Below are 26,726 nucleotides of genomic sequence, written 5' to 3' on the forward strand. Positions count from 1 at the left end.
TTTCTGATTTCCTATATGGGTTCAGGAGTACTCAAGTGCCATCTTTGTCAGTTTGACAGCTTTCCAAGGTACATTAGCAGTGACCTGGATTAGAAGTGGAGCAGTTGGTACTCAAATTGGCAACTATATGGGCTGCCAGCATGGCAGACAGCAGCTTTACACACTATGCCACAGCCTCCAAAATAGTCTTTTCCTGGACCTTTCCACATCTTCCATTCTTCCTTCTAGCTTTTTAACATTTTATCCACCCTATTGGCCTCAGCTTAAAGATTTGATATTTATTATGTGTGAATGTGCATGTGTGGGTACTCTAGAGTTGATCTTGATCATAGAGCTAGATTATAGATCACCTGCTCTGTTTCCAGACTGTCTGTATTAACTACATTTATTTATTTAATTGTCCATTTTCCCTAGTGTAAATAAGGTCCACAAAAACAAAGATAGTGTCCATTTTACTCACCATTGTATTCCCAGTAGCTGGCAGAGTTCCTGGTACAATCTATTGTGAGGCAAATACTCATTAACAGATTCTATGAATGATTGACCTGTTTTCAGTCTAAGTTCTACTCCTGGCCACACATGCTTCACTATTTTTTTCCATGTCCTAAAGGTGATAAAAACAAAACAAAACAAAAAAGCTGCTTTTGACCAGAGTTGTAATAATTAAAAATGAACACATAATCTTTACGTATAGAAAGGCTAAAAACTAATGCAAATTAAATTGCTAATAATTTTTTGTCATCTGAAATATATTTAGAGGTGCACAGGAGAGTGGAGCATGAGAAGGTGAGGAAAGAGAGAAGGAGAATACCTGCCAGCAGTAAATCCATGGGACAGAGCTTACTGAATTTGCTGGAGCGTGTGCAGTACCCTCTGTTAGAAGAGATCTGCAAGGTTCCACACCTCCTTGCAGAAGCCCAAATGGGAGGAAGGAGAACACGCACCCCTTCATCATGGTGCTGCAGGCATCTATTGGTCAACACATCGTGGGCCCAGGGCTTCAACTAGATGACAGCTCTAGTCTCTGCAGGCAGTTACCCAGATCCTTCATGGGAGTAAAAGAAACACTGCTCTCCCTGCCTTAGACATGTTCCAGGCATCCCCAGCTGGTTACCATGTGCCCGTCACTTCAGTTTATTCAGCAGTCAGAGACAGGGGAGGGTTTTGTTCTCAAAGGTTCCAGAGAACTTTAGCAACAGGTTCCCTTACAGGTGTTTGCAAAGTATGCATTGACAAGGTTTGCGATTGTGGTCAGAACGGTCAAGTTGCACCTGAGAAATGCCTCTGCTTATAGCCTTGGGAAAGAGGGCCAGAGGTCAGTGTCCCGCCCCCTGTTTTGTACCTGCAGAAATGCAAGATAAGGTCTAAGGGATTGGAATTGAGGGTGAGGGAGAATGAAAGGAGGTAGAGATTGTTGGAAGGGCTGAGGTAGCATGTCCCTACAGCAGGGTGGGCAAGGCCAACACAGGACAGAGAAATTGAGCTGGAGAGAAGGGCAAACCGCGAGCCCCTTGGCACCTCTGAGATCACTCAGGGGATCAGAAAACCCTGACATGGGGTCAAGGATCGTTTATTCCTCTGAACCAGGCCCACTTGTTTTTTGAAGGCTAATGAGGAAAAGATGAGAAATGTGCAAGGAAAGGGATCCTTTGACCAGGTAATAGCAATGATGTCACAATGACAGGGAGAGGCTGGGCCACCATGCCCACCCTCCCAGTCTGCACCCCCGCCCTGGATTGGCAGCCAGGCAGGAGCCACCTGGGGAAGGACTGGCCACACCTGGATTTTGCTTGCACCTCTTCTTTGTTGTCCCTAGGCTGGAGGAGGAGGCAATTATGGCCAATTGGGCCCCAGGGAACAGGGGCTTGTGCAAGGCCAGGCCTCAGCTGAAAACACTGAGTGGTGTGTCTGCCTTCAGTCTGAGCAAAGCCAGGTTTCCAAGACAGAACTTCTGTTTAGTGAATCTTAAGGATTCACTCTCTTATCAGCAATGCTTTCTTTCCTTCCTTCTGTTTAAGCTACTTACCTGACTCTGTCCTGATCAAGCCTTAGAGTCAGCTGAGAAGCCTAGCAGGTTATTCCTCCAAGACACACTCTTCCCAACCACAACTATGGAATTCTCTGGCAAGTGGTTATTGGATGTTCTTGGTTAACCTGAGGCCCTCTCAGCTTCCTTTCTCATCCCTCTGAGCACAGCCCGTGAGATTCTAGGGTCCTTTGGAGCTAACATGAAGGCACAAACCCAATTTCAATCCCCGGATCTGCCATGGTGCTAGCTAAGGGGACTTGTACGTTAGGTTTCAGCGACAACAATTCCTGACTCAACTGAGACAATCACGTGTAAGTGCTCGGTTAGTCGTGCTTTACTGCATGAGGGGTTACTGCGCTGTCTTAATCAGCCCAGGGTTTCCTCTTCCATTTTCTTGTTCTCTCTGCTTTCCTCCAGCCCTGTGCAGATGCTGCTGTCCAACTCAGGGGTGAGAAGTTAACAGACTTGAGGATGACCTGGCCCAGTGCTCATTGTCTATCTTATATCCCTGGCCTGGAGAGTACAACCTACACTGGATAGAGAATTCCTTCTCCCAGGCACTCTCAAACAATAGCCTCTCTTCCTGTAGGTCCTCAGGTTCCCACACTTCCCACAGAAACCACATCCAGAGTAGATGGCTGCAAAGGGGAGACAAAATCCTTCTGATTTTCCCCAGACATCTCTCCCTTTTCCTTCTCTCTCCCTCCATGAATGAATCCACTGGATACAAGGAAGTAAATGCAGGCTCCATGGCACCTGTTGCAGCCTTTCTAGGTCTCCAATTGGTAATGGAGCCCCCTACTCACGTGTACCAGGCCAGCCAGGTTTAGGGGAGCTCAGGACAGGAGGGTGGGTGTGGCAACACAGGTGCCTTTGCTGTATACACCACACCCTTGCTTCATCCCAGATGTTGCTCCCTTCCCATCTTCACCAGGCCAATAAATCTTTCAAGAGCAGATGGTCTCTGGATGGCCATTTCCCTGTGTGTAGGCTAGGGATTGACCAACAGCCCCCACACCCAGTGGGTGCTCACACACATGCACACACTTCTTGGCACCTTACTTTGACCCCATCACCCTTGGGCTCCTATGTTGTACACTGTCCTATCTTTGCCCTTGGGGCTTCGTGAAGGAAATACATCTACAAAATGACTTGCAATTTCTTTATCACAGCTCATACTTCTCAAAGTACTGTGTAACATACACTCTTGGCCAGCTGCTCTGACGGGGAAAAGGAAGAATGCAATGTGTTGAGACTGTGCAAGTGAAAGAGGCTGGCAAGCGCAAGGAAGGGGCTGCCACTGTGAGATGGATGCTTTACACTCAGACATGATGGAAATAGGATGCTTTACGCTCAGGGCATAGGAACCAGCCCAGTTTGGGGTCAGGAGCAGAGGGTGGAAAAGCAAGACTATGACTTTTGTGCTGAGCTACAAGGACCAACTGTGGCTTCCAGGCTAGGTTGCCTGAGCTGGGGCTGGATGGGCCTGCTTATAAAGCCCAGTTTGGTGTATACACTTTCCTCTTCACTCAACTGAACAGTGAAAAGGTGGGTTTGATTTACACAGGTCTCCCAGGTGGGATGATACAGGTGGCAGCAGCACTTGTCTCCCCCAGGGAAGGGAAGATAAAGTTTATACCTAGAAGGCTGAATGGGTCACCAGAAGGGCTTCAAGCCAAAGAAGAGAACACCAGAGGCTATGACTGTACATTTACTAGGAGTCAGGTGCCGTGCACAGCTGTCTCCTGCTTCTCTTGAGCCTGAAAGTTAGTTGTGTTTATCCTTGGTTTGCAGATTACCAAGGCCCAGAGTGTAAGGTACGTAACTAAGGCCAAATGGCTGTTACTGTGCCCACTTTGGAGACTGAGGAATTAAGGCTCAGAGTGGTGGGCTAATTTGCACAAGACCACTCAACCGATAACTAGTAGTCTAACTTTGAACTTACGCTCATTGACCCCAAGGCTTGTGCTTGCACGGTAAGTTTCACAGCCCCTCAAATAAAGCAGCTCTAGTGTCTCCATCACAAAGTTATTTCCTGGTATTCCATTGCACTTTATAATACATTAAGTTTTTTTTTATGTCCATTATCTTTGTCACCCTTAGATCTATCCCATTAGGTAAACAAAACAAGGTTAGTGTTTCCATTTTACAGACAAAGAACTTGATTCTCAGAAAGGTTATCTGATTACAATCACAGATCTTACCAGTACAGAGCAGGATGCCGGCCAGGACTTCTGGGTTTCAAAAGAGCTCCAACAAACACATGGACTGGTGGTTAGATCCAGAGTCAGGTGTGTGAGGTACACTGCTTTTCTCACAAAGTTGGCAACAGAGGCAAACATGGGAAACAGAATGCAGAGACAGCTCGATGCATTGCTAGTCCCACACATACTTGCATATCTCTCTGGCCAGCCTGTGCTTTCCTACATGGCACCAGTCAGGATGCCTATGCTGAAACACATCCAAATGGCACCTGCTGATGTCCACACTCTAAGTACACAATGGCCTTGTGCCCAGAAGGGCACCATGTTCTCACCTGAGTAACTCCCTGTGCAGGAGGGGAAGGAGAGGAGGGGAACTGTGGAATAACCAAAGGGAAATTTTAAATCTCTTAGTTCCTGTTATTTGAGTGGCTGGCAGGAGACTGCCCACTCTCAGTGCCTAGATAGGTCCAGAATTGCCCAGCAATCAGTTGGAGAACATACTGTTTGGCTTCAGCCCCTCCTTCGTACTCATCTAGGAAACAACCACTCACCCCACTTGGCTTCTGCCACACTATCCTCCAGGAGTCATCTCAGTAACCAGTTGTACCCTGCTTAGGTATCTGCCACAGCATCTGCCCAGCCACTCACGCCCCGGTTTAGAACCGCCTCCCGGTCCTGGGGGATGAGGCCCAGATGTCCCCTCCGTGCCAGAGTCCCGTTACAGATGAAATAATAGTCCCAGCCTTGGATAGGGAAGGTGGTGGTGGTGGGGCTAGGCTATGTTGCCAAGCCCTGCCTCCCCAGTGTGTTTCCTCCACCTCTGTTCTGCCCTTACCTGTGCTGGACCTATCAGACCTAGGCCTTTAGAAAGAGGTGCACTTGTCAGGACATGCATCCCTCCTTTGACTGGCCATGTGCTCATACACATCACAAAGTTCACCCTTCTCTTCTACAAGCCCAGTATTCTGCTTGGTTTTTATGATGGAGCCAGTAGGAGTGTTTGCATGAGTGCTTGTGTAAGTAGAGTTTGAAAACATTCTGATCACCTGCTGCCTTTTCACTGAGTCTGTTGGGATGGGGAGTTAAAAAGAATGGGAAGTACAGTGGGGACAAGCTGGGGGAAATGGGTGATGAGGTGTTGCCACTCAGGACCACTGCTCAGGAAAGCCCTTGTCCACAGACCACCACATGCTTTGGGAAAGGGGGTTCAACTGGAGATTTTGGCAGCTGTCATGTGATTTGTTACAACCCATGTGTTTCCTGAGCCTCAATGATGCTGTCTATTCTGGACTCAGTAGCCTCATCGCCCTACTTGTATAGCCTCTGACTGTGAAGCCACATGGTTTTTGTAATGTAGGAACAGTCAGTAGCATGAAGCACAGAGTCTTGGCCCCCCTGGTCTGGAGTGGAGAACCAGCTCTCAAAATCACCAGGTCTGGAGAGCCTCCCTCTCTCTCCATTGAGAACCTAAGGATGATAGAAAGCTTGGTGTACATGTGCCCTGCTGGCCTTGTCCTTCTCCTCTCTGCCCAGCGTGGTTCAGAAACAAAGGCAACCAGACTGACTTGGAGAAAGCCAAGAGCTTCTCTGACGTGATGGTGGTTCAAACATCCTTCAGAGACTCCCTGGGGAAGAGAGAGTATTTAGGGAAGTAGGAGAGCTTAAGACGTGAAGTTTTCAGCTCTGCAGTTCAAGAGACTGGCCAAAGTGGAAGCGTTTCTTGTGGAATAGGGCTGGAAGACAGCTGACCTTATCATGATCGCTGTTGTCTCTGCTCTGTGTCCCCCATGAAGCCAGTCTGTCTTAACACGTACAGCTTATTGTGAAACTCTTCAGTGGGCTGCATGGACTTCCACAAACTCTCATTCTAGATGATAATGGGGCCTGCAAGAGTAGAGATGGGGCCAGGTACAGTGGAGCAAAAAGGTTGGGGGTCTGGCTTAGAAGAGAGAAAGGGTTTGGTGAGGAAAAGGAACAAGGAGATAATAAGAAGCCAGTGGGGAAACAGGGCTGCGGGGCCTGAGCTCAGCCCTATGGAAGGCTATGGACTTTGACTTTTCCTTCACACATCATATCTTTTGAGGGCCCCATCAGGGCTCTAAGCCAGGACGGACTCCAGCCTGGAGTTGGGCGGATGAAGTGAGAGACCAGTGGGGCCCCTAGGGCTCATAAGCGCCTCCTCTAATGCTTTGGGGCTCCTCTCACAATCCCATGAGAGCTAACACCTCTTCTTCCTAAACTGGCCCTCAGTTACTTCTTGATGTCTTCTGGGTGAAGGACCTAGGAATAAGATACTCAAGTCTCAAGAAAAGGTGAAAGAGGGGCTCCCAAGCTATATGAGTGCTCTCAAGGTAAATCCACTCACCCATTGCAGAGGTGGGTAGGAGAGGTGAGTTGTGGGGATGGGTGGATAGTACAGGGAAGTGCATGAGTGAAAAGGAGTTCCTTCCATCCAGGCACCCATTGTGGCCTTTGGGAACATTCTGGAAGAGGATCAGGCCCAACAAGGTTAAATTCCAGTGGATTTTGAAGTTTACAGATTGGAAGGAAGTCAGGACACATACACCCACATCTTCTAAAATAATGCCAGAACCTACTGATTAGCTTTCACATAAAATGCACCATATGTAAATATAAGTCAAGTAACATGCGGGTGCATATTTGATAGTGGGCAGCTAGCTATGTGATGCTGTTTGCCATGGTCTCTAGAGCTGCAGGCTGCATCTCCATCTCCCACTTAGCCCTTGAATTGTCTTCCCTTTGGCTCTTCTCCAGAGCTTTTCCTGGGTGGAGAGGGTGCAGGAAATGAAATGAGGGCTCAGGTTAACAGGGACAAATTTGCAGCTGGCCAGTGGGATGAGTCAGGCAGATTAGGAACTAAAGTCACATTTTGGGTAAAAGCTCGTAGCTGCGCTCTAGAAATCAGACTCCTGACTGTTGGAGATGGAGTGGCTGTGTACACATGGAGCCACTTGAGAGGCCTATTTCTTCAGACTCTCAGGATGTTTGTCTTAAAAGGACCTTGGAGAGTTTCTGCACACAGTGCCTTTCAGGGAGCGACAGCCAGCCCTGGAGCCTGCCTCAATGGCTCCCAGAAGGCACTGCAGCAGTGCACTGTCCTTTCCGACCCAGGGCGGTGCTGTGCTGTGCTGTATGACCTGCTGACCTGTCACCAGGTCCTTGGCAGGCTTTATGATCTGGCACTCAGTGCTTATGAACCCAGTGACTGGAACAAACTCCAAATGAGTGCCTGGGCTTTTGACCTCACTGCTCCAAGCTGTCTGCCATCCTCATGACTCCCTGTCTACCTTGCCAGTCCTGCTAATGACCACTTAGCTCAAGGGACAGCCTCCAGGAGGATGAGGGGACAAAGATGGATGACTGGACACATGTAGAGAGTGAGACAGCAATAAAGGAAGGATTCAGAAGCCCAGGGCTGCACAGGGACCACTTAGGCACACATGTGTACACACACACACACATATGTGCATCCACTACATAAAACACAACTCAGAGCTCCACATACCCTAACATCCACGCACTACCACACATACAAAACACACATTTCCATACTCCACAGAGCACACACTATTTCCTATGACATATCAAAAACAGATAAAACTCTATACAACTCTTTACACACATAATACATAATGACACATGTACACATCCCTCCACATAATGCATATGTGAATACACGGCATACACTACATATACCATATGTAAGCAGTGCACAAACACAAACATACCTATCACACATGCGTATGCTACACATCACAGACAACACACACCCCACATACATACCACAAACACACACACACACTAGCATGGAGACTGAGAACAAAGGAGCTGGGATGTAACTATGCAGTGACAGGGGCAGTACAAGAAAGAAAGGGGGCAAGCAGAAAGACACAGAACAAACACAAAGTAGATGGAACTGAGAAAAAAAAAACGCTGTTTTTTCTTTCAATCAATGGCTCTCCATGGAGCATAGTTTTGTCATTCATTCATGGCCCCCTTGGCAGAGTCTGAAGACATTTTTGTTTGTTGCCTCTGAGGGAAGAGAGGTGTTACTATCCCTAGTGAATGGTGCTCCCCGTATTTGCTCAATCCTCAATGTCAGGACTGCTCCCAATGGAGCTCTGCCATGCACAGGGCAGGAAACTGCCCCAAGTGCAGACACAGGCATCCTGGGCATGCCTGTGTCTGGGCATCCTGGCTTTGCACATCCTGATACATGCACACATCAGGGATCTCTGCTAATGAATGCCAGCCTGGCTGTCCCAGCTGGGGATCATACTCATTGACCCTTGAAGCTCAGCTGAGGCAGGAAGACTTGACTAGATGAATCCTCTCCTGCATATCTGAGCCTATCAGGGACATTTATGGGAAGATCTTCAGTTCCCTTAGTCGCTGAAGCGTTGGACCCCTTCAGTTCTTCCTAGGATCTGCCTAGAGATCACCATGTGGTCAGGGCAGAGCTGAGGTCAGCAACCCCAGTTATTGCACTCATGGCCTGGGATAGGACCGTTGGGAGAGATGGCCACCTGGGCAGTACCATAAACCTTCTCAAATTAAAAAATCTGGACAGAGGTCTCAGAGAGTCCCAGAAGCTGAGGCCAGCACCAGTGCCTACCCTCCCATGAATTCGCCTTCCTATCATTCCCCTGCCACCCTCGGGCTGACAGCCTCCTGGGCATGAACACTCCTTGCCTCCACATTGCAGAGCCGATTTCCCATATGTCCTGTTGGGAGGTGCTGCCCCTTGCCATCCTCCAGGGACAGAAAAGCCCTGGGCATTGTTTGCTTGGGGATCAGGAACCCAGGAAGTATAAGAATGGAGCTTTCACATGCAAGGCTGTGAGAGAATGGAGAGGATGCCATTATTAGTCCTTGTGGGGAGTGCCACTATCCGATGGCCCTTGTATCAGTGTCCCAATGACATACTGTTGGGTTTAAGGTCTGAGAGAACATTAAGATTGTATCTGGTCAACTAAGATCCACTCCGAAGCTTCCATGCTTATGACTACTTGGTGTCTTTTCTCAATTTCTCCTCAGTGGATGACACTGCAAGGCTAACAACAGGTAAAGGCAGCTGGAGAAGAGAAAGAAGGTTGAAACATGAGTTTTCCTTCCATCCTCCTTCCTCAGCATAAAAAATTCCTCGTTACCTGTCTCCCTCCCACACCAGGGACCATACCAGGGTCTGCCTGGAGCTCAATGACACAGAGAGATGGGTGGGACAGGAGGCAGGTGAACACTGGCTTAATGGGCACAAAGGTCCTGGGTTCAAGGTTTGGCTTCCAGCACCTCCCCCTCGCAGCTTGAACCCACTGACCCTGGGTGGGTGGGGAAGACAGCTAATCCAAGCACACTGTTTGCTCAGGGTTGTATGGCCTGGCTATAGACCTGACAGAGGAAGACAAGCAGCTTTCTTCCGTTTGAAGGTGTCCCTCCTGCAATTCACCCAGAGATACCCACCCTAAACCCAAGTGGTGACTCTGCCATACAACTTCTCATCCATGCACATACACCCACCCCATATATGCCACAACATGCACCCACAACTACATGCAACACACCCCACACAGCACCAAAAAACACACACAAATAAACAGAACTCAACCCAAACAATACACACTCTAAACACATACCACACTCCACAATCCACGTACTTAGATTATAAGCACACCACACCACACACTATGTACACATAGAAACACCATAGCATGTACATGTAGAAACATGATATAACACTTCCAAAATTTAATGTTGAAAGAAATTAAAAGAATGTGAATTTGCCCTGAATTGTTTGAAATCCCTTGGTGTCCATGTCCCACATACCACAAACACATGTACACATACCAAACACACCAGAAGATTGTCACACACATACAACACTACATACACACATCACATTCATGAATGCGTAAACCACACACCACACACACACATCATCCCCACCACACACACCGTAGACCACACTCCCTCCATTACATCTTCCAGCTCTGAATCACAGACAGAAGACAGTGTGTGAATGTCAGGTGCGGCCCCCATGCTGGGCTTCTACACACCTAGACTCCTGCCCCAGGCCACTGGGTCCCCAATTTACAAGAAGACTTTGCATGAGCCAGAACATCCATTTCTTTAAAATGAGAAAGCTGACCTGAAGGATCCCTGGGGTGGCTCCAGCAAGCTCACTCAGCGCCATGTTGGGGGCAGAGGACGGGCTGTGCTTTGTGCATGTCTTGCCCACGTGCCTGAACCCATCATGTCTCTAAGGGCACAGGTTAACACTTGGGAGGAGGGTTTGTGGGGCAACGGAAAGCAGGTGGAGTTGGGTGTTCCGATGAATCTGAGCCTTGCCCCTGACACTTCTGTGGCCCTGAGTGCTCTATCAAGTGGAGCTTCGATTTTTCCACTAGGTAGGATGGAGATGGCAATGTCTGCGTCACAGCTCCGCCCAGGGTTTACAAATACACACTGAGTTAAAGGGCCCAGGACATAGTAGCAGGTGAATAAATGCTGCCTCTGCTGGTAGAATGCTCATACAATTTGGGGTTTATTCTTACTAAAAAAAACAAACAACAAAGAAAACATCTCTTCATTGTGTATCCAAAGTTCGTTTTTAATTGTGTTGTATCTGGCAATATACTACATAGGTGTACATGTGGTGTTGGGGGCTAGGGGTCTCTCTAGGTTACTAGAACAGGGTCTCCCCACAATTAAATGTTATGCCCTGGTTGAGGAGCTCAGGACTATAGGAAAACAAAAACAAAAACAAATCAGGATGCACATCAGAGATGGCATTTGACTTGCAAAGCTTACAATTTTTACATTGACAAAGTTGGAAAGAGTTGCCTAGGGGAGGGAATGGCCACAGAGAGGCAATTGGGTGGGCACAAAGAACCTAGGCTATTTGTGTGCCTTTTTTTTTTTTTTTTTGTCTAGGCAAGAGATGAAATTGGAGAAATAGGGACTCAGATTTCCAGGACTAGGGGGTGAGGGAGTTTCAGAACATGAAGGAGGAGGAGGCAGAAAAGTCACCGTGAAAAAGTGGGGCTGATTTCTGGGGAACCTCAAACCCTGTGGGGACCTGCTGGGATGCCTCCCCTTCCCTGCTAGGTGTCTTGAGTCTGACCATTCAGGTCTTTCCCGGAAAAGGTCACAGGTTGTCCCAAAGTCCAGGGGAGAGCTCTCTAATGTCTTTGAAGGTCTCCCCTGCAGTGACTGACCTGAGGGCTGGGAGAGAGACTAGGGTGGAAGGGAGTTGGAGTTGACGTCATGCTTCTCCTGGCAGGTCTGAAGGGCCTGTCTCTTTAAATCTCAGGTAATTTGGGACGAGAGGGAGTGTCTAGCTCCTGCTCACTCCCAGCTGGAGCTCCCGGAGGGACAAGACAAGCCCAGCAGAGCTCTGGTTCCGCCAAGTGTAACAAACTCAGAGTCCTCTCCAGACAGACTGGGGCAGTCACAGACAGACCTGCAGGGCCTGGCACAGAAGTAGGAAGAAACGGGGCCTCTACAGGGAGAGGAAAGGCCAGCTCTCCGGGGGGCTGATGTAACCCCAAAGCTAGACTCAGACAGGGTCTGGCCTCAGCCCCCCAAGGAGTTGGCCCTCCATTCCATGGGGTTGCCGCTGCCCAAGGAGAAGGGGTTAATTCTCAGTCTACAGAGAAAGTTGTGCAGATGGTTCCAGAGACAGGAGTCATGGGTTCAGAGCCGAGATGAGCAGAACCTGCTGCAGCAAAAGAGGTGAGTCTGCTTCGACTTTGTACTCAGGCTAGTACTCCTTCTACCTTTTCTCTGCTAGCCCCTCATCTTTGCTTGGCTGGACAGACTGTGCTCCTAGATCTGCGTGGGCTCCTGGGGAGCAGTTTGTTGTTTTTTTTTTTTAATTTGTCTCCGGGGTATTGGCCTGTGGGTCTAGTATCCCAGCTCCCAGGTAGGGGCAGAGAGGTAGGGGTGGAGGGGTAGGGATGAGAACAGGTGTTGACTGACTGTAAGGTTCCATTCAATTCTGCAGGCCTCTTATTGAGTGTTGGATTATGGTAACATAGCCCCCTTCTCCCGCCCACCGCCACCAAATGGTGGTGGTGCTGGTAGGGGTGGTAACAATGCCTTAGCTATCTCTACTCTGTGTGCCTACAACAGTCTCTCAAGCAGAAACCCCTAGTGTGTGTATGTTGTTATGTGGAAATGAATGAATGATCCCAAGAACTGTGGCATCGGCAATCACAGATTAATGAAGGATGTGAAAGTAGTCTCCATTTTTGCGCATTTGTCTCATCAGACATTGACAAGGCTGAAATATATGAGAGGTTCTAGGAGGAGTATGAAGACCAACAAAACTCCTAGAACTCCTCCTTTCTGCTGTTGGGAGGTGGCATGGGTACTAGATGCCAAATGCCACATCTGCTAAGGACCAATGCTCAACCACTCTGTCAGGTTGGAGACTTGGAGGAAATCCCCCTTGTTGCTTCCAAGATCTTGAAAACTTCCTAAACACATATGATGGCAGTTTGTGGTGAGGGACAGGAAAGAAAGAGAAAGCAAGAATGTCCTCCTGTGGTTTTCCATTCCTGGTCTCTGGTCGGCTTCCTGTTGCAGCTGTGGCACCCTGGAAGGATCTCCTGCCCTTGGGGGACATTCTGTGAGCAGGTAGTTGGCATTATCAGTTTCCGGAGCAAAACCTTGTCATTGTGTCTTATGGTTTTTCTCCACCTCATAAAACAGGGGCCTGTCTTAGACTGTCCTAGAGGCTGCCAGGGGCCCTAGAGTTTTTCCTTTCGTTAAAGGATTCTGGGCTAGACATGTGCTCCTGGCCTGCAAGTCGTGGCTTCCTGTCTCTTACACCAGTCACCCACTTCTCTTCCCCCAGGCCTGAGAGAGTCGAGGCTGGGGCACATGTCTGCCTGATGACATCTTGGGGAAATAGAATGGCACTGTTGTTTGAAGATAGGTCATCACTGGTCCCACACATCCACTTCCCACTCAGGACTGTGGGGCTGGGGGCAACCAGGTACAGAACACAAAGGCCTGGGGTTTGGGGAGGGCTGGAGGAGGTTCCCCAAGGCCTGCTGTGAGGTATGGACAGAGTGAAGGGCCCAGGTTAGAGCAGGTGTGCACCCATGTCTTGCCAAGCCTCTCCATTAGACACCCTCTGCAGGCCTGGGCTTGGAAGACTTAAGGCTCCCTCATTCCCTTTTCTTCCCACCTGCTCCCATATTTCTCTAGCCTCTTCTTCAGCTCCTCTTTGGGTGGGGTTTTCCCTGAGGATGCTGATATTGCCCTGGAGGGGACTCTCCCAGTCTGCACCACCCACCAGATGAAGGGAAAGCACTCACACAACTGCATAGACGTGGGGTGACCACGTCAGTAAGAATAATGTAGACAGGTGAGAGGAGCTGGTGTGCCATTGGTTACCGTCATCTAGGCCCAACAACGGCTCACTTGGGGCAGGTAGATCCTGTTATCCCCAGAGGATCAGGGCAGGCCCACAGCACAAAGCAAATGGCAAAGCCAGTGGAGGGCTTTGGAGTGAGGTGGGTTGGGACTCCATGACATGGAGGTGGGAGAAGGAAAGGATTCAGGGAGAGCCCAACATTCCTCTCTGTGGCAAATTCTCTTTGGTCTGAGTCATGCAGTCCTGTATGCTTGAATCCATATTGTTGAGATCCAGGCTGAACTCTCTTGCTTTCTTCCAGATCATCTCTCCTGCAGGCTTGCAATTTCTCATTTCCTGATATTCAATGTGTTAAGCATTCACTGAGCATAAGCCACTGCTCTGGTGTTTTCAGAAGTGAATATGCCACATTCTCTCTCTCTCTCCAGGGGCTCAAATTCTGATGGCCCAATCCACCAATACACACAAGTAGGTAATTCTCTGATGCAATCAATCAGGGATGGAAAGGCTAAACAATAAATGTTTCATTGTTTTCCGATACACACAATGCGGTTAGGCCTGGTACAGCTGTGTCTGAGCTGAACATGTGTGCCTTTTTCTTCTTGTTGCAATTTCCTAAACAATATAGCATAACAGCAGTATGTATAGCATTGACACTTCATTAGGTACTATATGTAATCTAGACATGATTTAAACTTTGCAGGAGAATGTGTGTGACTTCGGTACAAATACTATGCCTTTTTTAGAGAGAACTGGAGCATCTGTGGATTTTTATATTCTTGGGGGCAGGGTGGTCCTGAAACCCACTCCTGCCCCAGCCACACACACACACACACACACACACACACACACACACACACACACACACACACAGTACTGTCAGGGGCAACATTTTTGAGCAAAAAGTAAGTTTGATGAATGTCACAAGAAGGTTATAGACAAGTGTTGCGGGAGCAAAGAGGAGGAAGCTGAAGTGCCTATTGTTGGCTGGTGTGAGGTTTGCTGTACAGCTTCTTAGGGGTTGCTGAACCTGACTCGCCTAGCTCCTCCTCCCCCATGCACACACTTTCTCTGCCCAAGAGCAATTTAGAAGGCAGGCAATGCCTGCTGGAGATAGTCCTAAGGCTGGGTAGGGAACTATGTGGGTACATGTAAATTGAAACATCTTAAAAGTAAACCCCGGTACCCTTTAGTAGATTGCACACTCCCATTTCAGAAGACGCACATGAAGATCACCACTTCTACACACGTGGGTCTACTTACATGCATAAAAGGAGCTATGACTGTTAGAAAGGCGCGTGTCCATGGATTCCCTTCCTTGTGGCTTTTGCTTCCTCATCGCCTCGCCAGGAACCTGAGCTGGAGGGAGGTGACCCACAGCCTCAATGTCTGTCTCTTCCCCACACATGACTGATCTTTCCCTCATCTGTGGTCACTGCTCTGACCCTACTCCCCAGCCCAGAGAGAGAGAGAGATCTGGAGGAGCCATAAAACTAGAAGAACCACATAATTTAGTTGTAAGAGCCTGGGGCACTGTTCTTGGCCCAGCATTGTGTCTTTAACTCTGCAATCTTAGTAATCATTGGGGCATGCTACCTTAGTTTCCTTTTCTGAAAAATGGGAGAACTATACTGTCCAGATTGCAGCTTGTGAGGAGCAGAAGTGATCCTAGTGAGATGTTGCTTTGGAAAATGAAAAGCACATAGAACAATGGAGTTGCTGTGGTACATAGTTCTAAAAATCGATAAAATGGCAAACTCCTACAGTGTTGAAGATGGGGAGGCTGTGAGCTTTCTCTTACAGAAATGGACCCGTGTCAGGAATGTGTATTCCAAGTGTACCACTCCTAACCCCATCCACAGTGCACATGAGTCTGAGACTTGATGAGATGCTGTAGACTCCCAACCATGTCCTCACGGTCTTCTCTAATTCTGCTTCCAGCTCTGATTAATGCAGTGCATGGGGACAGAGAAATGGCCATCGGGGCACTCTTCAAGGCTTTGCCTCTGACTTGGCCTGAACAAGTCACTCTAGAGCAGCAGGCCTCTTTCTGTTGTGAACAGATTGGACTCAATTTTTAGGAACCTTCTAGCCTTAAAGCCCATATTTGAACTTTCCTAAAGGCTCTTTTAATCCTGCCTGGTTTCCCAGCAACCAAAACATAACTGAGCTCTCTCACACATGGCACATACAGGCAGACATAACCCTGAAAACCAAAAAGCAGAGGAGGGGTCGGGGGTGCACAGAAAGGAGGAGAATCAGGGACCCACACTTAGTAGTGCAGAGAGGACCCTGAAGGGGAAGATTGTTAGTCTGTTTACTAAACAAAAGATATGTTGGTTTTTGTGCCAGGAAATCTATGGTTGGATAACCACCAATGGAATATTGAACTCAATTATTCAATTTGATGATTAATTGCCCAGGAAAAATCAAAACCAAAATCGAGACAGGCCTTCTATATTGTTATAATTTTAGATTTGCTCTGTAATTTCTTCTTGCTACTTAATCAGCAGGAGCTTAAAACTCTTCACCTTTTTGCTTCTCCTTTGTTGAGAATTTAATGATCTGTTAGAAAACAGTTTTAGGTAATGAGAACATCTAATTCTTGCTAGTATGAAGAATCTTTTTTTTTTCCAAAGTATTTATGAAGAATTGCACCCCTAACCCAATGTTTCTCCACCTTCACATGACTGGCATTTTGGCAAACTAATTCTCATTAATGGCAGGCGATTTTGTGTAGGATATCAGTGGAGCCTCTGCTTTGTATCCTTCAGAAGCCAACATCCTCCACCACCCTCCACATCTCATAGAGGAACGAAACTCCTGTGAAGGGCTGCTGTTGGCAAAACAAGTCAGATCCCCAAGCAAAGAGTCTTTGGCTAGCTGCTCTCTCTCTACCTTACAGCTGAGGACATGAGCTAGGGCTTTCTCTGCTGTCCCTTTTTGGTTCATCATATTATTGCAAGTCATAGCTCTGCTAATCCTAGTAGCTCATTCCATAGCCCAGTCCCCAGTTGCCAGATTCTGGAGTCTAATAGCAGGGGAGGCTAGTTCTATAGAAATCTCATTGGATTGAGTCATAGATGGTACTTGACCCGTGACACAATCTGACTATGCTACCAGATAAGATACAAGATATCCAGTTCAATCTGTACTCCCGATAATGAGTAAGTTGGTAGTATCCCTCAAGGGGTATATTTACATAAAATAAGTTATATCTCTAAAATGTACATTTAACTGGACATCTTATTTCTGCTTGATAAACATGAAATCCCTAAGTCTGACATTAGATCACTAGGTCTTTGTCCTGTGCAGGCCCCCTAGGCTTCCGCAGAAACAAGGAAAGGAGCACACAGCAGCAAATGGAGGCTTATAGGGGATATTCACAGGTTTCAGAGGTATGTAGGGACTGAAGGGAAATCTTTGACCCTCTAGTGCAAAACATAAGACAGATACACATTACAACACAGTGCAAAGTGCTGAAATAGAAGTAAGGCCAAAGGAGAGAACAAAACATTTCCTGGAATGTGCGTGGTTTGCATTGAATTTGAGGTGTGTGTTGTCTGAGTGTAATGTTGGGATATCTGTGTTGTATGGATATGTGTATTTGTGTAGTGTACATATTGTGTTAGTGTATTATTGAATGAGTGTGATAAATTATGTATGGTGTGTTTATGTGAGTGCGGTGTGTATGGTGTGTGTATTGTGCTTTGTGGGGTGAATATGATGATGTGTGTGAGTGTGGGAAATGTGTTCTGTGTGAGAACAGTATGGGAGTGTAATGTACATATTGTGTATGTTGTGCAAGTAGTGTATGTATGTTGTGTGTGGGTATATTGTGTGTTCTGTATGGTAAATGTGATGTGTGCTGTGTGAGTGTGGTTTGTGTATTGTGTGTGAAGTGTGTGCTGTGTGTGAGTGTAGTATGTGCGGTGTGTGTGAATATGGTGTGTTGTATGTGTGAGTCCGTGATGAATGTGATGTGTGTGGCATTTGTGAATGTGCTTGTGTTGTGTGAGTAGTGTGTGTGTGTTGTATGTAAGTGTGGTAGATGTTAGTATGTGCATTGTGTGACTGTAGTGCTAGCATCAGCCCCAGGAAGGGAATGGGCAGTTGTAGAAGTGTTGGTGGTGGTGGTAAAGAGGCTGCTGAACACTTGTTTTGCAGCTGTGTTTGCATACCAAGCATACTATTTTTCACTTAGCTTATACGTTTGCTTAACGTTGGTTTGGTGGGTGGCTGATGGAGATAATAATGAAGGACAGGAAAGCCAAGCCACCTTACAGCCGTGCTGCTGCTTCATCTTTTCTCAAGACAGCAGGAGCGAATTTCTAGTCTACGTAAAGCATGGATGCTTCAAAATGTTTGTGAGAAAATAGAGTTTAAAATGAGTTTATTTTGGTGCCACAAGTTTGGGGGGGGGGGCAAATGTTTCTCATAATACATGGAAAAATGTGTTTGATGAAAAAACACATATTTTAAATTTTTTTGCACCAAAATAAACTTATGCTTTTAATTTCATTTTTTTGTTGTTGTTTTTCTGTGCACATTTAGGAGTCCCTTGGTGTTGCTCAGTATGGGTGTACTACGCAGACAATGAACAGTGGTGAAGTGGGAGAGTTGGGTTCTAGGAGGAAGGAGCCCTGTGGGCACAGGCGTGGGGTGTACGCACTGAAGAGCTGAGGCATGCGGTGAGACCGAGAGGCCGCTGCAAGCAGTGTGTAGGAGGAACAGAGGGTGGAAAAATAGTTGCACAAAGGATGTAAAGAACCTCTGTGTTCCTGTCATTGAGCATTGCAGGACCCCTTGGACTTCTGTGAGCTGTAGTTGTATTTGCCTCTTAGGTTGTTTCGGTAGCAGCCAGAAGGAAAGGCTGGTGTGGGGTAGGGGGTTGATGGGAAACAGGAAAAGAAATTAGGAGACTATTTTACTAATAGAGAATAAAGCTATGAATGGATAAGTCTTGGGAGAGAAAAAGAAAATACTGAAGGCAAGGAGAACTTAACTTTGTGGACTTGACAAAGCTGCCCATGAGGCCTTCAGGGGAGAATGGGGCTGCTCTGGGGCCGTCCCGGGGCCTGCATGACTCATTTCTCCTGCTTCATCACTCTCCCACTTGCAATGTATTTCTTGCCATTGCCAGCATTCACAGGAGCTCAGGAGGTTGTATGTCCCTGTCTATGACTTCTGGCATGTCATATAATTGGCCATGCATAGATAAATAGTGTCAGTTCATATATGCCCCTGAAAAGACCAAATGGCTCCAGGCTGAGAAAAAATGCAACCAAAGGGAGCCAAGTCTCTTACTTGGGATACATTCTGATTTTAAAAGATTTTTACTATGTTGTAAGAGATGATAATCTCTTCATTGTGAGAGAGGATCCAGGGAATTGAAGATGATTTTGCCTAAAATAAATGACAAGCATGTAATAAGTAAGGGGAGACTTAGGAACTAGCTTAAGCTGATTGAGGAACCAGGGAACAGTTTTTTAAAAATGAATCTATGAGTTTGAAGCAAAATAAACCTGAGAAGAATCAGAGGGTAGAATGACAGCAGTCAGAGTCACATGAATTTCAGTGGATGAATCCTCTCATCGGAGTTGCCTGTTTCAACAAGGCACTTGCCACTGTCAGACAAAATTTATTCCTTCAAAGTGTTAATAGCTGAAATGCCATGGCACCCAAGGCCTTGGACATAGCTGGTGTGAGCATGAGAAAGAACATTGTTTCTGAAGCTTTAATGTGCACTGCTTAAAAGTGGACATTCCCAAGCTTGCTTTGGATATGTTATCTGAGGTGTTTCCACACAGGAACCACAATAAGTGACAACTGGCTTGAGCAATATTTCTCAACCTGAGATGCCCAAGAGCTGGCGGGGAACCTTTTTGAATAGCAGATTCTGATGTACCTGGTTGAAAAGGTGGGGGATAAGAGTTTACATATCTTGCAAGTGTTAGTGTGATGACAATAATTCAACTTTATAACCCATTATGGCATAATATTTCAATTTTGTGCATATTTCAGTGCTGTGTAACTGACTTGTGACTTGTTGTAAATCTTTAGAAGTATCATGCATATAGGAAGATGGGACATCATATGTTAAGAAAGAAAGCTGTAGAGGGTGATGTATGAAAAAGAAGAAAGAGAGAGAGACAGACAGACAGACAGAGATGGAGACAGAGACAGAGAGACAGAACTGAGCACGAGAATGAAAATACATGAGCAACCAGGTGGAAGAGAAGCCTGGGGCCAGGCTGCCAGGTTTTTCTCCTGGGCCATTATGGCTTTTGGAGTGAGTCTTAACTTTGCCATTGGGAAGAAAGTGCTGGGATCAAAAAGACTGCTGAGAAATGGGAGTAGGCAGAGCATCACGCAACAAGAGAAAACTTGCTGCCTCTGCATATTGACTTCCTTTACAAACATGAGGGAGGAATTCCTTGTCCACCTTGTTCATGCAAAACAAGGCTTATCCTGGAGGGCAATCTCAGGACGCCTGGTGACCATTAAACAGGACCACTGCAGAAGCAAACCGGTTGGGAGGCGAGTGCATGCCTAAGTCAAACCGCACCCTTCCTTAGCCAATGTGCATAGATAGCCCATTCACATACTGTCTTCTGTGCTCCTAGCACACAGAGGGCCAGGATACAGGCACAGACAGTTCCCTCCTACACAAGCAAAATGAGCAGAAAAGAGATGTGTTGATCTCTGCACTGCCATGGTCTCACATGCCTGGATCAGAGACCACGAGGTCCGCTGAGGCTAAAGTGCATGATTGCAAGCACAACAGAGCAAAGTCACCACCTTTCTTCTGCTAATGAGTCAGCTTATGATTACTCTCTTCTCTGACCCATTCTCTATCAGGATCTGGGAGTCTCCTCTCCTTCTAGCTGCCAAAGAGAACAATATCCAGGCCCTGAACAAGCTGCTCAAGTATGACACCTGTGAAGTGCACCAGCGAGGTAAGGAGAACAGCATGCATCGCTAGGGTTACCTGAGCCTCACAGGACCTCGGACCTGTAGTGCCCTACCTTACTGTCCCACAAAAACTATGACTCTTCTTTCTGTAAACACCAGGAGCCCTGGGGGAGACGGCGCTTCACATTGCAGCTCTCTATGACAACCTGGAAGCCGCCATGGTGCTGATGGAGGCTGCCCCCGATCTGGTCTTTGAGCCCATGACATCTGAACTCTATGAAGGTGAGAGCCAGGACTTGGGATGGAGAGGAAGGGTGCTGATGTAAAGTTCTTTCTGTGACACACAGCTCGAGGAAAATGAGGAGCAACTTGGCACCTCCTTACTCTCGATTCCCATCTCTGAAGTATTCCTGCTTCCTTGGCAGCCATGGTTGCACATGATTATAATACCAGGCCATTGAAACGGCAGGGATCTAGAGCCTGCAGCAGCTGGATGCCCTGGGATCTCTGAGTGTCTGTAAATTCTTGCTTTTGGTCCCAAGCTGTACTGCAGAAGAGCATAGGTACAATGGGAGGGACTCCTTCAAGATTTCAGGGACAGACCCATGACTGACAACTCTCTCTGGGTCAGGTCAGACTGCACTGCACATCGCTGTCATGAACCAGAACCTGAACCTGGTGCGTGCTCTGCTTGCGCGCGGGGCCTCTGTCTCTGCCAGAGCGACAGGTGCTGCCTTCCGCCGCAGTCCCCACAACCTCATCTACTATGGTGAGAGTCAGGCATGGGCTGGGAGGAAGGGAAAGTGGGAAGGTGGGAAGGTGGGAAGATGGGTCAGTGGGAAAATGGCAAAGTGGGGAGATGGAAGGAAGGTGGGAAGGTGGGAAAGCGGGAAAGTGGGCAGGGGCAGAAGGATGATGGAGTTATGGAAGACTCAGCTCCATCTGTGTCATATAGGGGGAGGGACATTGAGGCCAGAGGCTGATTCCTCCCATGACCCTCTGAACCATCTCTTTCTCTGCTTCTGCTAGATGACAGTCCCCGGCCAAGCCCGAGCTGAGATGTGACTAGGGGGAGGCAGTTGCTTAGGGGACATCAGCCCTCCTGTCCTGCACTCTCCTGCCATGGATCCCTCTGTATCCCTAGGGGAGCACCCTTTGTCCTTTGCTGCCTGTGTGGGCAACGAGGAGATCGTGAGGCTGCTCATTGAACATGGAGCTGACATCCGGGCCCAGGATTCCCTGGGTAAGAGCTGAATGGGGGAGGCTAACATGGTGCAGGGGCATGGTGGGAGGAGCAGGAATACACTGGCTCCAGGGAACCGAGGGAGACATGAGAAACTCAGACTAGTGTCCCCTCGTGTCCTTCCCAGGAAACACAGTGCTACACATCCTCATCCTGCAACCCAACAAGACCTTTGCCTGCCAGATGTACAACCTGCTGCTGTCCTATGATCAGCACCGTGACCATCTTCAGTCCCTGGAATTCGTGTCCAATCATGAGGGCCTCACGCCCTTCAAGCTGGCAGGGGTGGAGGGCAACACTGTGGTGAGGGACACCTCTACCCCTGTGGTGGCTCTCTAAGGACCCTCCTACTTCTTAGCTGGCCTTGGAAGGAACCACATGTGAATGCACATGTGAATACACATCCTTGAGGCTCATGTCCTATTCTCAGTTGAGATTGGGCTTTTTCTTTCATCACCTGTTCTCTCTTTCGCCCAGTTTCTCTGCCCTGAGTCTTCATCTGGATCTCAGGTTGGAATCGCATAATTTACCAAGGCCCATTTTTCTTTCATAGCCCTCAGAACAGGATCCCTGTGTTCTCTCATTTTCCTTCCCAAGTAATAGCCAGAGTCATGGGAGGAGAAGGGTTGTCTTGCCCTTCACAAAGGTTGTTATGTTGAAAGGCCACTCTCCTCTCCAGTAGTGCTGGTGACCCCATCCACTCTCTGTGGCCATTGCCTTTACTCACTGCTGCTGACCCATGCCCCCCTAATCCCCCTCAGCTGTTCCAACACCTGATGCAGAAGCGGAAGCACATCCAGTGGACGTACGGGCCGCTGACCTCCACTCTCTATGATCTTACGGAGATCGACTCCTCAGGGGATGAGCACTCCCTGCTGGAACTTATCGTCACCACCAAGAAGCGGGAGGTACAAGGTCTTCACAGCAGAAGGTGGCTGGGAAGGGTGCTGGGTTCCTGGAGCTACTTTTTCTACTCTTGTGGTTGTAGGCTCGCCAGATCCTGGACCAGACACCAGTGAAGGAGCTGGTGAGCCTTAAATGGAAGAGATATGGACGGCCGTACTTCTGCATGCTGGGGGCCATCTACCTGTTGTACATCATCTGCTTCACTGTGTGTTGCATCTCCCGCCCCCTGAAGCCCAGGACCAGCAACCGCACCAACCCCAGGGACAACACCCTCTTACAGCAGAAGCTCCTTCAGGTTGATATCCTAAGAGTGGGGCATCAGCAAGATGAGCCTCTGGCGTCTGCTCTCTCTCAGATTGCCATAACTCTCCTGTTTTTGTTTCCATGTTCCTTCCCTGGGGTGCATCACAAATTCATATTTATTTACTCTAAATTCTCTCTTCGCCTCAAAGAGTTGGTTTAAGAATAGAATAAATTAAAAGAATCTGACAGGGGAGGGATGGGTGCTGGTGGCCTTAAGTACTGGGACAGGCAGGGCAGATAGATGGAATCTCTGAGTGCTTTGTCCATCCTTACCCTCACCCCCAGGAAGCCTACCTGACCCCTGCAGATGACATCCGCATGGCAGCGGAGCTGGTGACCATCTTGGGAGCTGTGATCATCTTGCTGGTGGAGGTAAGTGTGACTGGGACCCAGGGAGAGGCTGCCTGCCCTAGGGACCCAGCCTGTGCTCTGGTCTACAAAGTGCCTGTGTGTGTGTCTCCCTGACTTCTCTCCAGATTCCAGATATCTTCAGGTTGGGGGTCACTCGCTTCTTTGGACATACCATCCTTGGGGGGCCATTCCATGTCCTCATGTGAGTCTTCCTCTTACCTCTATACCTTTCTGAATGCCAGACCTCTTAGAGAACCTTAACTCCAGAGGTCTGTCTTTAGTGATGCGCATGTGCCCCTGTATGTTGAGTGTCTGAAGGCTGAGTCTGAGTGTGTGGGTGCCGACCCAGGTCCACTCCTGCTGTCAGTCTCCAGGTTAACTCCAGTCTGCCTCTCACCAGCTCGCTTCCTGCTCTCCCCCCAGCATCACCTATGCCTTCATGGTGTTGATAACCATGGTCATGCGGCTCACCAATACAGACGGGGAGGTGGTGCCCATGTCTTTTGCCCTGGTGCTGGGCTGGTGCAATGTCATGTATTTTGCCCGAGGATTCCAGATGCTAGGCCCCTTCACCATCATGATCCAGAAGGTCAGTGCCTCCCCTTGAGCTACCTAGAAAAAGGTCCTAGACCAAGGATCACCTATATCTATAAAGTATTTCTACATTGTAACTATTTCAGGCTTTGTGAGCCACACATGGTTTTTGCTATATTCACTCTTTTTTTTTTAACTTGTAAACAATCTTACGAAAATGTAGAAATTATTCTTTCTTCAATGGCCATATCAAAACAGGCATATAGACTGGGCCTGTAGGCCATGGTAGCCAAGCTCTGTCCTAGAGGGTGGATTTGTTAGACTTATCAAGGTTAGACCTATTGGCATTGAATGGGACAATTGCTGAAGGAAAGTGTGATGTTCTCTCTGCCTCCTCTACCCTCTAGATGATTTTTGGTGACCTGATGAGATTCTGCTGGCTGATGGCTGTGGTCATCTTTGGATTTGCTTCAGGTAAATCACCTGTTCCTGGTGGGGCTGTGGGAAGCAGGTGTCAGGGTCTTCTAGAGAATATAGAAGGTGAGTAGGAGAGAGGAAAGGCAATGAGATAGCTACTCCAGGAGACGGAAAGCCAAGAGTGTTTGAGGCAGGTGGCTCTTCAGGAGGATGAGCCTCATAGAAATGTAAGGAAAGATAGGAACCCACAGTGTGGAGTATTGGGGGGTTGGTCACCCTATGCTTGCTATGGTAACTCTCTCCTCCTTGGGTGGAGCAGCGTTCTACATCATCTTCCAGACAGAGGACCCCGATGAGTTGGGCCATTTCTACAGTTACCTCATGGCACTCTTCAGCACCTTTGAGCTGTTTCTCACCGTCATTGATGGCCCTGCCAACTATGATGTCGACCTGCCCGTCATGTACTGCATCACCTACGCTGCCTTCGCCATCATTGCCACGCTGCTCATGCTCAACCTGTTGATCGCTATGATGGGTGACACTCACTGGCGAGTGGCCCACGAGAGGGATGAGCTCTGGAGGGCCCAGGTGAGCCCCCTGGTGGCTGGCAGGGTGCCTGCATGTCATCCCCTTCTCATCTCAAACTGTCCAAGTTCACAAAGAAGCAGGATATTTTGACTTTGCATGATTGGGCATAATGCAGTGTGTGGAAAAGTTGCATTTTAAATAGTACTGAAGAATATTGGAAACACTGAAAGAAATCCTCACACTTGTCTCAGCAATTAAAACCATAAAACCTTATTTCTGAGAATAATCAACATGAAATAAAACTAAGGATGGCTAAGACTACAGCCAGTGAATTTTGTTCTCAAATAAAAACCAGAGTAGCAAGTCTCTTTGACAATGGTGAGGCCTGTAAAATTTGACCCAGAAAAATCAGACTTGTTAAAAATAATGCCATGAAAACTTCCTGTAATAGCAGAAGCTATCTTCAGGCAGATCATCATGGCAGGGGTAAAAGACCATGAGATGCATCAAATCCTATGCTTAGAAAATAATTTATCTCCACAAAAATAATTCCAGCAAAATAAAAATGGAAATTCTCCAAACTGGAAGGCATAGAAGTGTGGTGGGAAGAAAACAGAGTAGAAAAACTCAGCTGGCTCAATGGTAAGGTTTTGCTCAGGAAAGGCTGTTTCTTAAGAAAATGTACTAATATTAGATTTATCAGTAAGATGTTTATATTTGAGAGTGATTTCCATATCTATAGGGTCAAAATATTCCAGGGTCCCAAAGATGTATTTCTGTTTACTTTGGTCTCATCTCAGTTGTCCTTTGAGAAGGTGCCTGTCTCCTGGCTCTTCTCTGGCATGGCCATGGATGCCAAATCATTAAGTGATGACTTGTGGGGCTCAAGCTCTGTTGTGTCTTCCTTACAAGGAGGGCTTCCTAGACCATGAGTGTCATTTGTCACCTCTAGAGACACAACTGGTTCCTGACCTTCCTTGCTGTGGCCAAATTGTTCTCCCTCTGTTGGGCATACTGTCTCCCTCCTGCCCCTCTTCTTGGTCAACACTGCTTATTTCTTGGTCTTCGCCCTGCCACATCTCTGTCTGCCCTTTTTTCTCACATGTAGGTCGTGGCAACCACAGTGATGCTGGAGCGAAAGTTGCCTCGTTGCATGTGGCCTCGCTCTGGGATCTGTGGACTCAAGTATGGCCTGGGGGATCGCTGGTTCCTGCGGTAAGTGACAGCGTGGGAGTGGGCTCCCCTGAGCAGTCTTGTTGGTAATGTCCCTTTGCCCAGACAGCCTCCTGCTCCAAGGAGCCCGATGACTCAGCCTGACCAAGCGGCTGCTGTTGAGCTGGAACCCTTTACACACCCACTGGGCAGGGGGCTCAGGGTCTGCTGCTTCCTGAAGCCTGGGTACCTACTGGGGAACTGGCATCCCTTGAGCTATACTAGCTGCAGAGAAGGGACAAAGGCTCATGCAGGTGACTGGGGAAAGGAGATATAGGGGACAAGTGCTGTCTCCGGTCTACCTTGCTCAAGTCCTCGATGCACCCCCGCAGGGTGGAAGACAGGCAGGATCTAAACCGGCATCGGATCCGGCGCTACGCACAGGCCTTTCATAGCCCGAGTGATGACTTGGACAAAGACTCAGATGAAAAAATGGAACTGGGCCACTCACTGGGCCTCCGCCAGTCCTTCCTCATGCCCTCATTGTCTCGAAGCTCCTCCCGTAGCAGTACCAACTGGGAAAAACTTCGCCAGGGGGCTTTAAAGAGAGACCTGCAGGGGGTGATCAACCGGGCTCTAGAAGATGATGATGGCTGGGAGTACCAGATCTGAGTGTGAGCTCTTCCTGGGAGCCCCCAAACACAATCCACAAAACTACAACCAGCTGGAGGCCTGATCTCC

The 26,726-nt window shown here is 48.0% G+C and overlaps 1 protein-coding gene across 1 annotated transcript; it reads left to right on the forward strand.

Moving 5' to 3' along the window:
* Positions 1-11,842: 11,842 nt before the first annotated feature.
* Positions 11,843-26,668, forward strand: TRPV6 (transient receptor potential cation channel subfamily V member 6). Its single transcript, XM_041002174.1, has 15 exons — positions 11,843-11,985; positions 20,498-20,595; positions 20,711-20,833; positions 21,183-21,320; positions 21,696-21,794; positions 21,922-22,097; positions 22,556-22,702; positions 22,783-22,995; positions 23,289-23,375; positions 23,480-23,556; positions 23,778-23,943; positions 24,296-24,362; positions 24,625-24,893; positions 25,942-26,048; positions 26,378-26,668. The coding sequence occupies exons 1-15, from the start codon at positions 11,858-11,860 to the stop codon at positions 26,655-26,657; spliced, it is 2,175 nt and encodes a 724-aa protein (XP_040858108.1). The 5' UTR covers positions 11,843-11,857; the 3' UTR covers positions 26,658-26,668.
* Positions 26,669-26,726: the final 58 nt, after the last annotated feature.

The sequence above is a fragment of the Ochotona curzoniae genome, unplaced genomic scaffold (genome assembly GCF_017591425.1).
Source record: "Ochotona curzoniae isolate NIBS_2020 unplaced genomic scaffold, NIBS_Ocur_1.0 scaffold_2476, whole genome shotgun sequence".
NCBI lineage: Eukaryota > Metazoa > Chordata > Mammalia > Lagomorpha > Ochotonidae > Ochotona > Ochotona curzoniae.

What these genes read in the sequence shown, in the direction of transcription:
- TRPV6 (XM_041002174.1), top strand. Translation starts at nt 11,858, where the DNA reads ATGGGGTTGCCGCTGCCCAAGGAGAAGGGGTTAATTCTCAGTCTACAG. An exon ending in AACCTGCTGCAGCAAAAGAG is followed by an intron (nt 11,986 to 20,497) that starts GTGAGTCTGCTT and finishes ATTCTCTATCAG; the next exon opens with GATCTGGGAGTCTCCTCTCC. An exon ending in TCACCATCATGATCCAGAAG is followed by an intron (nt 23,944 to 24,295) that starts GTCAGTGCCTCC and finishes TCTACCCTCTAG; the next exon opens with ATGATTTTTGGTGACCTGAT.